The sequence below is a fragment of the Oncorhynchus gorbuscha genome, linkage group LG20 (assembly GCF_021184085.1).
Source record: "Oncorhynchus gorbuscha isolate QuinsamMale2020 ecotype Even-year linkage group LG20, OgorEven_v1.0, whole genome shotgun sequence".
Classification (NCBI taxonomy): domain Eukaryota; kingdom Metazoa; phylum Chordata; class Actinopteri; order Salmoniformes; family Salmonidae; genus Oncorhynchus; species Oncorhynchus gorbuscha.
In genome coordinates this window covers 3,754,420-3,769,159 of record NC_060192.1, presented here as the reverse complement: position 1 = coordinate 3,769,159, position 14,740 = coordinate 3,754,420, and the positions used below count along the sequence as shown (strand labels likewise).

At 42.7% G+C, this 14,740-nt stretch overlaps 1 protein-coding gene across 2 annotated transcripts in view; it reads right to left on the bottom strand.

The window, feature by feature from the left end:
- Positions 1–10,431, bottom strand: part of LOC124006681 (phosphatidylinositol 3-kinase regulatory subunit alpha-like) — a 79,704-nt gene extending 69,273 nt beyond the window's left edge. The window contains exons 1-2 of one of the 2 annotated variants that reach the window (XM_046316740.1): positions 10,324–10,431; positions 8,651–9,299 (exon numbers count right to left, since the gene is read on the bottom strand). In XM_046316740.1, the coding sequence (XP_046172696.1) occupies positions 8,651–8,981 (331 nt within the window). In that variant the 5' untranslated portion in view covers positions 8,982–9,299; positions 10,324–10,431. Of the gene's footprint in view, positions 1–8,650; positions 9,300–10,153 lie in introns of both variants that reach the window. The other variant, XM_046316739.1, reaches the window with a different exon arrangement.
- Positions 10,432–14,740: the final 4,309 nt, after the last annotated feature.

Genomic DNA, 14,740 nt, shown 5'->3' with positions numbered 1-14,740 from the left:
AGTACCAAGATGGCTATGCGGTGGCTTCAATACCACCACCCCCCACCGTCCGTCATCCAGGGTTTATACACTTCATCGGTCTAGAACACTCTACAGAGACAGCATATACGGATCGGAGCAAGGCTGGCTGGCGTGCCGTTTTTAACCAGATAGCTAGCAAGCTGCTAGCGGAGTAACCTACAGCCTACTGGCACAAAACGAAGTAACGCAAATCCAACCTAAAAATGTCCATTACATGCATGTGAAGCCGGAAGTAGGCTTTAGAAAAGGGTGGGGGCACGAGTCTGTGCCTAGAAGCACACTGATAGAACAAAGGCTAAGAGAACAGATGAGGTGACTTTACGTCTGATAAACTTTCAAGTCAACATAAAAGGTGTTAGAAATAAAATGCTACCGTTCCAACACGAGACCAGAGCAACATTTCAGTTACCTCCATTCCCTTCACGTTACAGTCGCATGAGAGGGAGGAAGTCTCCAAAGACTAACCAATATGTTGGTAAGCGCCGGGGAAGCGGAACGGCATCGAAGACTTGAGCAAGACGGAGCACGTAGCCTACGTGCCTCTTGTCGAGGCTGATAAAAGCCAGAGTGAATCATAAACGTTGAACTAAACCCTTGGGGCCTCTTTTACACTAGACTAGTGTAACGACACATACTATCGCCATGATCCATGTTTTTGCAGTGTACAGAGACAGATCGAGATCACATACCACCACCCCCCCCTCGAGTGGTACAATGTGAAGACAATGGCTCCCCAAAGCCACACGTTCCTGCAAGAATTACCTTAATACCAGTGACAGCATTTTTGTTCTGTTAGCCAATTAAAAGGCCTTTCAAAACGTACGCACGTTTGTGAATCGTTGCATTAATCGAGTGTGCAACACTATGTTCAACATGGCTTAAATGATAAGCTCTTGTATAGTTTGAAAACAAACAAAACCTTATTTTGTTTGTCTGTATAGGTGGGGAGGCAGGTAGCAGAGATTTTCGGTTGCTAGATCGAAGCTCGAGCTCACATGGTAAAAATCTGTCATCCTGCCCCCGAACAAGACGGTTAAACTCACTGTTCCTAGGCCGTCATTCTAAATAAGAATTTGTTCTTAACTGACTTGCCTAGTTAAATAAAAGGTAAAAAAAAAAAAAAAAAAAGTTGCATACCGTTTTGCCACGAAAGCTACACCTTCAGAGGCTTAAAAAAAAAAAAGAAACGGCCTCAACACCAGGATCAACCACTATTTAAATGTGTTACTAGGGGTGGAGCCTTCCAGCCAAAATGAGTGAATGGAAGTTGTGAACTGAAAGTGACGCTTTCTTCATCTCAGTGGTTTTTAGGCTCAGAGTTCCTCTTTGCTGGCTGGCTACGTGCCTCAGTTGAGAGGCCCAGGAAAGGAGCAGCAGTATGCTGGTGTTTTAAAAAGCCTTGGAGCTGGAATGAGCCGGAATGCTTCCCCGAGCCCAGTCCAGAGCCCCCCCCCCCCCCCCCAGGCTCTCTCCACATCTGCTGCTCTGAAGTAAACCCCTGTGGCTCAGTGAGAGCACAGGCCTCTTTCCAAGCCTCCACTCTCCTCCCTCTTGCCCTCTTGCTCCCCCATCCGGGGCCAACTCCAGGAAAATTATCAAAACATTAAAAAGAGGAGTCGGGTGAGAGAGAAGAAAGCTGAAGCACTGGAGGAAAGGGAGAGAGAGCGGATCTGCCAGATCCCCCAGTGTCAGGCAATAAATCACAAACACTCTGAAGCAACAAGACTCTCTCACTCCCACCCAGAGCCCTCCTCAGAACCTCTCCCCCTTAGCCAACCCAGGCACCCAAGCCCCTCTCCTCTGCCCCCAGCCCGCCTTCAGCTCTGATCACTCAGCTCACCAACAGCTTTCAGCCCCTTCCCTCCAGCCCCTCATCTTGCTCCCAGCATCAAGCTCTCTGCCTCTCCACCCCTTTCCTTAACTGGGTCACAGAGACTTTCTTCTCCTAGTGCTACATTCACACTCGCTCTGGGCTCAGCGCTGCCACTCAACCGTTCAACACAGGCCCCCTTCATATGGCTCCTCGCTCACCCTGCTATCCCCAGCTAAACAATTTCACAATCACACCACAAAGAACAAGGAATAGAAACCTGGCAACCAGAGCCTGTTTTATAGGTGAGCAGAGGACTACCAAAGACAAAAGAGCCCGCATATAGGATACGGCGTCCTTAAGTGGCCATATAGAATTGTGTCGGTTTTGACCGAAATAACCTGGGTTGTTTGTTTTATAACACTTGTTATTTTTTACGACGATAGATAAATTATGTATCACTGTAAAACAGAACAAGACAATGGTGTGATATCATTATTATGATTTGAATTAAACAGGCATATAATGTCCGTGTAGATTAGTCAGCAGAATATAAACTATATAGAGTGCCTTCGGAAGTATTCAGGCCACTTGACTTTCCACATTTTGTTACGTTACAACCTCATTCTAAAATTGATGAAATACACACACCCCCCCCCCCCCTCAATCTAAACACAACGCACCATAATGACAAAAGAAAACCTGTTTTTCAGAATTTTTTGGGCAAGCAGCCGCACACAAGCCTAAGATCACCATGCACAATGCCAAGCTTCGGCTGAGTGGTGTAAAGTTCACCGCCATTGGATTCTGGAGCAGTAGAAACGTGTTCTCAGGAGTGATGAATCACACTTCACCATCTGGCTGTCCAACCGTCAAATCTGGGTTTGGCGGATGCCAGGACAACGCTTCTTGCCCCAATGCATAGTGCCACTATAAAGTTTGGTGGAGGAGGAATAATGGTCAGGCTGTTTTTCCAGGTTCAGACTCAGCCCCTTAGTTCCAGTGAAGGGAAATCTTAAAGCTACAGCATACAGTGAATTTCTAGACGATTCTGTGCTTCCAACTGTGGCAACAGTTTAGGGAAAGCCCTTCCTGTTTCAGCATGACAATGCCCCCGTGCACAAAGCGAGGTCCATACAGAAATGGTTTGTCAAGATTAGTATGGAAGAACTTGACTGACCTGCACAGAGCCCTGACCTCAACCCCATCTTTGGGATGACTTGGAACGCAGACTGCGAGCCAGGCCTAAACTCCCAACATCAGTGACCAACCTCAACAATTCTCATGGCTGAATGTAAGCAAGTCCCTGCAGCAATGTTTCAACTAGTGGTCGACCGATTAATCGGAATGGCCGATTAATTAGGGCCAATTTCAAGTTTTCATAACAAATGGAAATCGGTATTTTTGGGCACTGATTTTGCAGATGAAAAAAAAAATGTATAGCTTTATTTAACTAGGCAAGTCAGTTAAGAACACATTCTTATTGTCAATGACGGCCTAGGAACAGTGGGTTAACTGCCTTGTTCAGGGGCAGAACAGATTTTCACCTTGTCAGCTCTGGGGATCCAATCTTGCAACCTTACATTTAACAAGTCCAACTCTCTAACCACCTGCCTCTCATTGCACTCCACAAGTAGCCTGCCTGTTACGTGAATGCAGTAGAAGCCAAGGTAAGTTGCTAGCTAGCATTAAACTTACTTATAAAAAAACAAATCAATCATAATCACTAGTTATCTACACATGGTTGATGATATTACTAGTTTATCTAGTGTGTCCTGCGTTGCATATAATCGATTCAACGCTGGGGGAGGATTTAACAAAAGCACATTTGCGAGAAAAAAAAAACTATTGTTGGACAACTGTACCCAACCATAAACACCAACGCCTTTGTTAAAATCAATACACAGCAGTATATATTTTTAAAGCTGCATATTTAGCTCAAAGAAATCCAGGTTATCAGGCAATATTAACCAGGTGAAATTGTGGCATTTCTCTTGCATTCATTGCACGCAGAGTCAGAGTATATGCAACAGTTTGGGCAGCCTGGCTCATTGCGAACTAATTTGCCAGAATTTTACGTAATTATGTCATAACATCGAAGGTTGTGCAATGTAACAAGAATATTTAGACTTAGGGATGCCACCCGTTAGTTAAAATACCGGAACTGTTCCGTATTTCACTGAAAGAATAAATGTATTGTTTGAGATGATAGCTTCCGGATTCGACCATATTAATGACCAAATGGTCGTATTTCTGTGTGTTATGTTATAATTAAGTCTATGATTTGATAGAGCAGTCTGACTGAGCGATGGTAGACAGTGCAGCTCTTAGCAAGCACAGCGCTGTTTATGACTTCAAGTCTACCAGCTTAATGTAACTTAATGTAGGCTGGTGTAACCGATGTGAAATGGCTAGCTAGTTAGCGGGGTGCGTGCTAATAGCGTTTCAAACAACACTCGCTCTGAGACTTGGAGTGGTTATTCCACTTGCTCTGTAAGGGCCGTGGCTTTTGTGGAGCGATGGGTAGCGCTGCTTCGAGTGTGGCTGTTGTCGATGTGTTCCTGGTTCGAGCCCAGGTAGACGGAAGCTATACTGTTACATAGCTATATAAATACTATAGTGCCTATAAGAACATCCAATTGTCAAAGGTATATGAAATACAAATGGTAGAGAGAAATAGTCCTATAAGTCTCATGTTAAAAGGATTTTTTATTGATGTATTATATTATATTAAGTTAAAATAAGTGTTTATTCAGTATTGTTGTAATTGTCATTATTACAAATAAATAAAATACATTTTATTTTTAAAAGAAGAATCGGCTGATTAATTGGTATCTGCTTTTTTGGGGTCCTCCAATAATCGGTATTGGCGTTGAAAAAAATCATAATCGGTCGACCTCTAGTTTCATCATCTAGATGAAAGCATTCCCAGAAGAGAGGAAGCTGTTATAGCAGCAAAGGGAGGACCAATTCCATACTAATGCCCATGGTTATGGAATGAGATGTTCAAAGAGGTGTCCACATACTTCTGGTTATGTAGTGTAGAATGACGGGTGCAAAAACATTACTTTGTGCCCAAAGGGAAATTGAATTTGATCTCTTTTCGATGCAGGCCAAGAGGAGTAACAAAGAGAAGTGCTCCAGAGGTCCAATTGGTGGGCTGGTACCAGGTGCTGCGAAGCAACACAATGCGCTGGGCGCTGGACCAGAGCCAAGCACCATTGTCCTCCGGCCCTGGTTAGCATTCAGTGGGGCTACTGCGAGCACTCCCACTTGTTATCAAGGCTGACATTGTAGAGTCCCACCATATAAATCGTCTTTCTCTTGTAGCGTTTGATGCTGGGCCAAAGTAACCACATGGACCAAACTGCAAGGGCAAATGAGGTAACTGAAACAAAAAAATAAAAGCAAACAATGTCAACTGACTTGCTCGACCCTATAGGCCTATTTCTTTGGAAATAAAGAAAGAGTGGAGACAATGGCTCCCTTGCAAACATTGGCACATGGTCCGCTTACTACAACGATTGGAATAGCCTCGGAATCAACATTCCCAAACAGATTTCCGTTGGAAACACAAACCACCTGATTGAAAGAATATATAATGACTCTCAACCATTTATCCTTTCCAGTGATGGAAACATGGATGTCTCAATGTATGGTGGATTATGCAAAATGGGTCCATTTTCTTTTGCACCTTTATCTGCTGAATGTTTTGGCATTCTGGTCAAAATAATAACTTTGACCACTTCTTCCATGGGCAAACATGGAAGGAGAGTTGTTTAAATCAAACAGAATGCTATAAAAATGTGATAGAATTCAAAATGGATTCACCCCTAGGCTACTTATCCATGTTCTTCAACATGAACTGACAAGCTGCTACTACTAGAAATCGGTTGCTTAAATCTTTTAACCTGAGTACTACAACAAAAACAGTAGCTAAATGGAATGGAAGTCCTGTTCTGATTAAAATCATTGAGGGAAATTAGAGTTTAATCAAGAGGCATTCAGCCATGGTTTGGTTAGCTAGATAGCTAACGTTAGCATAACTACCTAGCTACTGTACTTCTATGCTAATTAAGTTTGATGTTACTACAGAAAAGCCTGGGAATATGTTTATGGTTGAATTTTCTTGAACTTTTCCTTCAAAATTGCTGCTCAAAGCTGCATGCATAGCGTAGCGAGAGAGACAGCACTACTCTGCTGCTTGCTGAGAAAGCACAGTGTCAGCAGAGCGTGTTGTACTTAAAAGGGTCTGTGCAGAAAAGCGAGCGCTTAAAAGGGTTCGTGCGGAGAAGAAATGCCATTAATAAATAATAAATGTCACACGTACTCTGATGTCCAAACTTGTGAACTTGTGAAACATAGACGTCTATGACGTTCTGCATTTCTGTATAGTACAGATCACGTACAACTGATGTTAATATAATTCTGTTACCTGGTGATAATCCACTTCACTTAATGTAGTTACAGTTTTTCTAACTCAAGATGTCTTATCATAGCCAACACCCCATTCTTTCTGCAGACATCAGACTTAACTTGGGGTGGATATTTAACCTCTAAAAGTCTGGGCCGTTGGGGTGGTTCTACTCAGCTAACATGGAATTATTTTAAGATGGTCATACCATGGAACACTTAGCCATTTGATTTTGACATATAATACCCCTTTAGGTATAAAATATATATACAGTCCATTCAGAAAGTATTAGGACAAGTTGACTTTTATCATATTTTGTTACATTACAGCCTTATTCTAAAAATGAATAAATAGTTCCCCCCCCCCTCATCAATTTACACAATATCCCATAATGACAAAGTGAAATCTGTTTTTTTAGAAATGTTTGCAAATGTACAAAGAAATATAAAACAGAAATACCTTATTTACATAATTATTCAGACCATTTGCTATGAACCTCAAAATTGAGTGCAGATGCATCCTGTTTCCATTGACCATTCTTGAGTTGTTGCTACAACTTGATTGGAGTCCACCTGTGGTAAATTCAATTGATGGGACATGATTTGGAAAGGCACACACCTGTCTATATAAAGGTCCCACAGTTGACAGTGCATGTCAGAGCAAAAACCAAGCCATGAGGTCGAAGGAATTATACGTTGAGCTCCGAGACAGGATTGTGTCGAGGCACAGATCTGGAGAAAGGTACCAAAACATTTCTGCACCATTGAAGGTCAGAGAACACATTGGCCACCATAATTCTCAAATGGAATAAGTTAGGAACCACCAAGACTCTTCCTAGAGCTGGCCGCCCGGTCAAACTGAGCAATAGGGGGAGAAGAGCTTTGGGGCCACTCTGACAGAGCTCTAGAGTTCCACTGTGGAGATGGTTGTCCTTCTTGCAAGTTCTCCCATCTCTTCAACACTCTGCCAATCAGGCCTTTATGGTAGTGGCCAGATGGAAGACACTCACTCCTCAGTAAAAAAAAGCACATGACAGCTCATTTGGGAGTTTAGCCAAAAGGCACCTAAAGGACTCTCAGACCTTGAGAAAAATGATTATCTGGTCTGATGAAACCAAGATTGAACTATTTGGCCAAAATGCCAAGTGTCACATCTGGAGGAAACCTGGCACCATTCCTACGGTGAAGCATGGTGGTGGCAGCATCATGCTGTGGGGATTTTTTTCAGTGCACGGACTGGGAGACTAGTCAGGATCGAGGGAAAGATGAATGGAGCAAAGTACAGAGAGATCCTTGATGAAAAACTACTACAGAGCGCTCAGGATCTCAGGCTGGGGCAAAGGTTCGCCTTCCAACGACACTAAGCAAACAGCCAAGACAATGCAGTAGTGGCTTTCAGATAAGTCTCTGAATGTCAGAGAGTGGACCAGCCAGAGCCAGAACCCAATCAAAAATCTCTGGAGAGACCTGAAAATAGCTGTGCAGCGACGCTCTCTATCCAATCCGACAGAGCTTGATAGGATCTGCAGAGAAGAATGGGAGAAACTCCCCCAAATACAGGTGTGCCAAGCTTGTAGCGTCATACCCAAGAAGACAAGGCTGTAATCGTTGCCAAAGGTGCTTCAAGTACTGAGTAAAGGGTCTGAATACTTATATAAAAGGTTGTTTGTTGTATGGGCACGTGACAAATACAATGTTATTTAAAAAATATATATTTATAACTTTGCCAAAATTTTGAAAAACCTGTTTTTTCTTTGTCATTATGGGGGTATGGTGTGTAAGGGGGGGGTGAACAATTTAATCCGTTTTAGAATAAGGCTGTAACATAACAACAGGGGTCTGAATACTTTCCTAATGCACTGTATACCACTGAGGGTTGATTCAACACTCAATTTAGGGGAAGGGTATTCACAAAGCAGCCTACCGTCTTGATTTGCTTTGAGGGTGAAAAAGTCTCTTAGATTACATCTAACAAAAGGGTTTGTAAGGGGTGATGTATCTAAAAACTCATTGGTCATGTTACCAAGAGATTAGTCTGTATGAAAGACGAACCATTCCACCACCGCAGGGTTTACATGGCAGCTTGGCTGCAAACCAATGGTGGATTAGTCTTTGGAATGTCATTGTGTTTCAGCAACTGGCTGTTAATGCAGGAGAAAAGTTTGGCTTAACTGCGTGGGGCCTACTCAATCAAAACCTGTGGGTGTCATGTAAAAATATATATATATATATTTTTTTTTTAAATACCCATGCGGTTTGAAATCGTTTAATAGCTTTGTTGTTTTTTTTTTACACTGAACATCGTTTTGTTTAGTACTGTACAAACAAACACAACTGCATCCCAATACCTGGTACCAGAAACATGGTATTGGGTTTTGGTTGAAGAAGGCAGACTTAATAACTCACCTTGTTCATCACCAGAGTCAGCCTTGGAAGAGCCCGGGGCCATGGGTAAGGGTCTGGGGGGTCTCGGCTTGGGAGTGGGAGGAGAGATCCTCTTCTTCCCAATGAACTCCACATATGTCCCAGGGAAGTCCCCCTTTTCCTGAGTGGTTTCATTGAAGCCAGGCAGCCAGCCAATGTCCTCGGGCCTTTCCTCCAGGCCGTCGCTGTACCCGAGAGCCCCCAGGGCCCCTTTGGTCACTGTTAAGATGTCCCCCACATGGAGGTTAATGTCTTCCTCTCTCTCCTTCTTGTAGTCGTAAAGTGCCCTGTACTGATATCCTTCCGCAGCCATCGTGATTACTTATTTTCCACAGGGCTGTTATTTCTTTAGAAAATAAACACTGTGTGAATAACTTGTTCGGGCAGGTCCCACCAATTGGTTACTCTTCTTGTTTTTCTGAGAATGTATTAACTGAGCCAACACACTTCGGGCCAAAAAAAGAAAAACAACACGTATTGAACGTTCTAGTCCTCAATAGTTCTCTGGGTGATTGTGTTTTTTAAAAACTTGTCTTTAGGACATTCTCAAAAGCACCCCTGTGGTGCCTCCGGCAGTGTGTTTCCATCAGTATATGGCCTGCAGCAGTAGCCTTGAGAATGTACCCCTGACCTGCAATACAGAGCAGAAGAAGCCATTTGCAACATGTTGCGTAAGACAATAATTTATTATCAAGTACAGATTAGTGGTGGTGGCTACATTTACAAGACAGGAACCAGCAACAATACCCAATGCTGTCATATGGTGGTTTCCTCACTAGGGCCAATATGATTAGTTCCGCTGAATAAACCCAATATTCAAACAAACAGTGGTTGAATGAGCACCAAAATATAAGTTATAAACTAACGAATTAAAAAGGTTTACGTTTACATAATGTAGCTACAATAAGCAATACAAATGCAGCGTTGGTATAAACTATCTAGTTAATTAACGTTATATCGTTGCTCTCTAGAGCAACATAGTAGTAGCTAGTTACTGGAACTACCCAACGCCAAAGTAGTGCCCATTTTTACCACAGACAATGGGCTTTAAAGGCTCAAAATGACGCCTGGCATGTTGACGGCTAATTGGTAAATCAACATGAGGTAAACTGAAGTGTTCACGTTGCGTCTAACGTTGTAAGACCTGACGAGTAACGACGTTTCGCGTGAATAACGAGCCAGTTCGTTGCTGCCGACCGTTAGCTAGCTGTGTTGCATGGCGACGAGCGACCGACGGGTCTAACGGTAACTGAACTTGCTAGCTATCTGACGTCAAGCTACTTTCTTTAACCAACGTGACGTTACACGCCGTGTCAAATATTAAATACACACAATTCGTTGCGAGTAAAAGCGATAGGACACAATGCTTGACGGTAAAAGCACAGTATTTAGCCTGTATGCATTGCTAACGTGCTAGCTAGCTAAACATACTAAAGCACACAGCTGGAGAGGAGGATGAATCCTGCTTTCAAATTATATATATACCTCGTTACGTTAGCCAGACAAAGCCAAAAGCCTCTGGAAGTACCGATAAAGTTTTGTCGATCAATCGACAAAAAAAAAATTAATCCATTACATAAAAGGTGGGTTTTAATCTTCTTTGCTATAGCTCCGATTTTGTACTCTTATCGATATACGAGAGCAAGTTCACGTACAAATTTCAGCGAGGTTCCGTGTGCTTTTCCGAGAGGCATGTCAGTGGCGAGTAGGAGGAGTAAATTCTTCTTCTTCGGTGGAGTTTAACGGCGGTTTGGCATCCAATATCCACTACCGCCCCCAACTGGACTATAGTATAAAGCCATTATACTTTGGGAAAAGGAAAAAACACCCTTCTAAGCTACATTCATTAAAACCAGTGGTGTGTATTCGTGGATGCCAAGGGAAACCAGACTTTCCCCCAAAAAATGGACAAAAAATAAATACAAAATACATATAAAATAATATCTTAATAATAATATCTTTCGTCTCTGTGTTTTCCTTCAATTCTCAAGAGGCTGAATGTAATCTCACTGGAGAAACATCAGAGTGAGTGAAACAGCCCCTCCCCCCCCCCAAACAGTGTCAAGGGAAGCCAGTTTGGATTTGGCTTCACACCAATCACATAACATCAAGCCAAACGTCATTGACAGACAAAAACTTGAATTGTTGCATCTCGTTGTGTCGTTGTCCTCCGGTGACTAGCTAGCTAAAATTGTCCCTTTCCAAAATTAGCCATGGAAGGAGATAGAGATTTAGACATGTGGTTTCGCTTAATTTTCCTTGCTGGGCAATGATTACAACGGCAGTTCTGATAAAACCATAAATTCATACATTGTGCATCTGGCCTGGGAGGATGGAGTTTCAATATGTAGCTAGATGTAGTAGGCTAATGTTAACTAGCTGGCCTGGTGCATCGTTTACCATGAAAGGAAGTTAGGCTATCAAGCAAGCATTTTAGCCAGGTTGCCTAGGACAACATAATCTAAACGCGTGAACCATTTCGTCAACATGATAGATAGGAGGACGGCATTGGCATTTCTCTACAAGTAGGATGAGTCAACATGTTTTTTCTGCTTACACACACACACACACACACACACACACACACACACACACACACACACACACACACACACACACACACACACACACACACACACACACACACACACACACACACACACACACACACACACACACAGAGAGAAAATCAGTACTATGAACAGCCACATGATATTTAGCTTACGTTGATTGGACTAAATTGTTTTGGGAATCTTTTAGTATAATACATTGACAAGTAAGCATAGGGGATTTGATGATGTTGAAATGGTGCTGGACTAGTGGAGCTCTAGCTCACTCACATACCTTACTGAAACATACTGTATCACTTTTTGGCTTTTCCCTTACTGCTGGCACATATCTACTTCCCACAGGTATCCTCTTAGGACGCCACACCCTTGACCAATCCTCCTCTACTTTCTTCACTGCCTCAGCATATGATGCCTTTTGCACTACTCTGACTCTGGCATCCTCAACCTGTTTCTTATCGATGAGGTTAAGATATCGTTTAGGACCTTGAGCGTGGCTGAGGTGCACCCATGACCAGAATTTAAAACAGATTGCATAGCGGAGAAGGTATGGTGGGATTCAAAATGGTCGGTAATCTGTTTGTTGACTTGGCTTTCGAAGACCTTAGAAAGGCAGGGTAGGATTGATATAGGTCTGTAGCAGTTTGGGTCAAGAGTGTCCCCCCCTTTGAAGAGGGCGATGACCGCAGCTGCTTTCCAATCTTTGGGAATCTCAGACGACACGAAAGAGAGGTTCAACAGGCTAGTAATAGGGGTTGCAACAATTTCAGCAGATCATTTTAGAAAGAAAGGGTCCAGATTGTCCAGCCCTTGCTGATTTGCAGCTCTTTCAGAACATCAGCTGACTGGATTTGGGAGAAGGACAAATGGGGAAGGCTTGGGCGAGTTGCTGTGGGGGGTGCAGTGCTGACCGGGGTAGGGGTACCCAGGTGGAAAGCATCGCCAGCCGTAGAAAAATGCTTCTTGGAAATTCTCAAATATAGTGGATTTATTTATCGGTGGTGACAGTGTTTCCTATCCTCAGTGCAATGGGCAGCTGGGAGGAGGTGTTCTTATTCTCCATGGACTTTACAGAGTCCCTAAACTTTTTTGAGGTTGTGTTGCAGGAAGCAAATTTCTGCTTGAAAAAGCTAGCCTTGGCTTTTCTAACTGCCTGTGTATAATGGTTTCTAGCTTCCCTGAAAAGTTGCATATCACGGGGGCTGTTCGATGCTAATGCAGAACACCATAGGATGTTTTTGTGTTGTTTAAGGGCAGTCAGGTCTGGAGAGAACCAAGGCCTGCCAAGGCCTGCTCGCTGAAGTGTTTCAGGGAGCGTTTGACAGTGATGAGTGGAGGTTGTTTGACCGCTGACCCATTTCGGATGCAGGCAATGAGGCAGTGATCGCTGAGATCTTGATTGAAGACAGCATAGGTGTATTTAGAGGGGAAGTGGGTTAGGATGATATCTATGAGGGTGCCCGTGTTTAAGGCTTTGGGGAGGTACCTGGTAGGTTCATTGATAATTTGTGTGAGATTGAGGGCATCAAGTTTAGATTGTAGGATGGCTGGGGTGTTAAGCATGTTCCAGTTTAGGTCGCCTAGCAGCACGAGCTCTGAAGATAGATGGGGGGGCAATCAGTTCACATGGTGTCCAGAGCACAGCTGGGGCAGAGGGTGGTCTATAGCAGGCGGCAATGGTGAGAGACATGTTGTTAGAGAGCTGGATTTTTAAAAGTAAAAGTTCAAATTGTTTGGGTACAGACCTGTTTTAATGTTTATGACACAGTCTTGTACCCTTAACATCTTTTAAACTGACTGACTATCGTATTTATTACTTATAATGACTAATCCAGGAATGTCACAAATTAATTGACACGATAAAACTCAAGAAAATAGCAACCCTAGAGAGCGCAGTTACTACAATTGTCACGTGTGCTACCTCTCCGGCCTCTAGGTTACCAGGCTGCTCTTTATGGCGCACACCTGTCACCATCGTTACGCGCATTAGCTCATAATGACACTCACCTGGACTCCTTCACCTCCTTGATCACCTGCCCTGTATAAGTCACTCCCCTTTTCCCAGTTGTCATGGTTTCTGTTCCTGTTTCATGTCAGTGCGCTGTTTGTTACGTGTTTCATTTATTCATTACATTTACTCACTCCCTGAACTTGCTTCCTGACTACCAGAGTGCAGCTTTACAACATTGTGGTGGCAGCCTAGTAGTTAGAGCATTGGGCCAGTAACCAAAAGTAAGTAATAAATGTTTTCTTAACTGGCTTGCCTAGTTAAATATATTTTTTTAATTAAATGCAATGAATGTCTAAATGATTTCTGGACAAAAATGGTCCATGGAGGTCCTCCTCATCCCCAATAATGATTCTAATGCCGCATTCAAAACACTGGGAACTCTGAGCTAGTCAATCTTAGACTTCAGTGCCTTTGCAGATACTTTTTTTCTTGGAACAGTCATTCAACTCGGAATTCCATGTTGAGAACTTGGGTATCTTTCTAGAGCTGCAACGTTCCGACCTGAAGATAACTGACTTCATGATTTGACCTTGTTTTTTTCCCAAGTTCCCAGTTGTCTTGAAAGCACCATCATTCCTAACTCTATTGGCGTGACACCGGCACGTCAATCAAAACCTGCATCATCAAACCAAAGACTCCCTGCTCCCCCTGGGAAACATACAAAGAGCTTGGACTGTGAGTGGTTGAGATTGCACCTTTGCAGGCAAGGATAACCGCCGTAAGAGATGTACATAACTTCATGTGAACAGGTTAACGTTTCTTACTATCTAGTGTCATATTGTCTGTCCATGACACTATAGACCCAAATAATGAATGAGAATACCTGGTAATGTTTATTTTCAGATGATTTGGCTTTCTGCGTTTGAATAATTTTACAGTGATAATCATTTGTTTTCAAATAAGTTGCCTAGAGGCTACTTAATTGGTCCCAGCCCGCAGAAGAGAACTAGCTACATTACGGTATGAAAACCACTCCCATTGTAGCTGAAGCATAGGAATACCAAAGAGGTCCATGGAAACTTAGTTTCAAAACTCTGCGCAGTGCTGTGAAACACATGCTACATGATTATCCTATTTACCACATACTGTACATATTTGTTTTTATGTCTTTTTCTAAATCCTATTGAGATTAAATATATTTTACAAGGTTGTCCCAAGAAGGCAGCAACTTTGGGAAGTGAAGTGACATCTAGTTTTTTGAAGAGGATTTTCTTCTGAGGGGGGGGTCTCCTATACCTTTACACTGAAATACATACATGTGTTAAGCTCAATTCAAAAGGTCACTTTATCCTCCTAGTACACATTTAATTGCTCAAAATTTCATTAAACCTAAGTAGTCTCATCCTAATTTATGGGCATGCATTCATGTTTTATCTTCCCAAGAAATGGGAGAGGCTTCTGGAGAACTAGAGAGAAATCATTAATTTAATTTATTGTAAAAAAAAAGCATCATAGAATCATCTAGGTTTACAACATACCAACAGAGGGGACTTT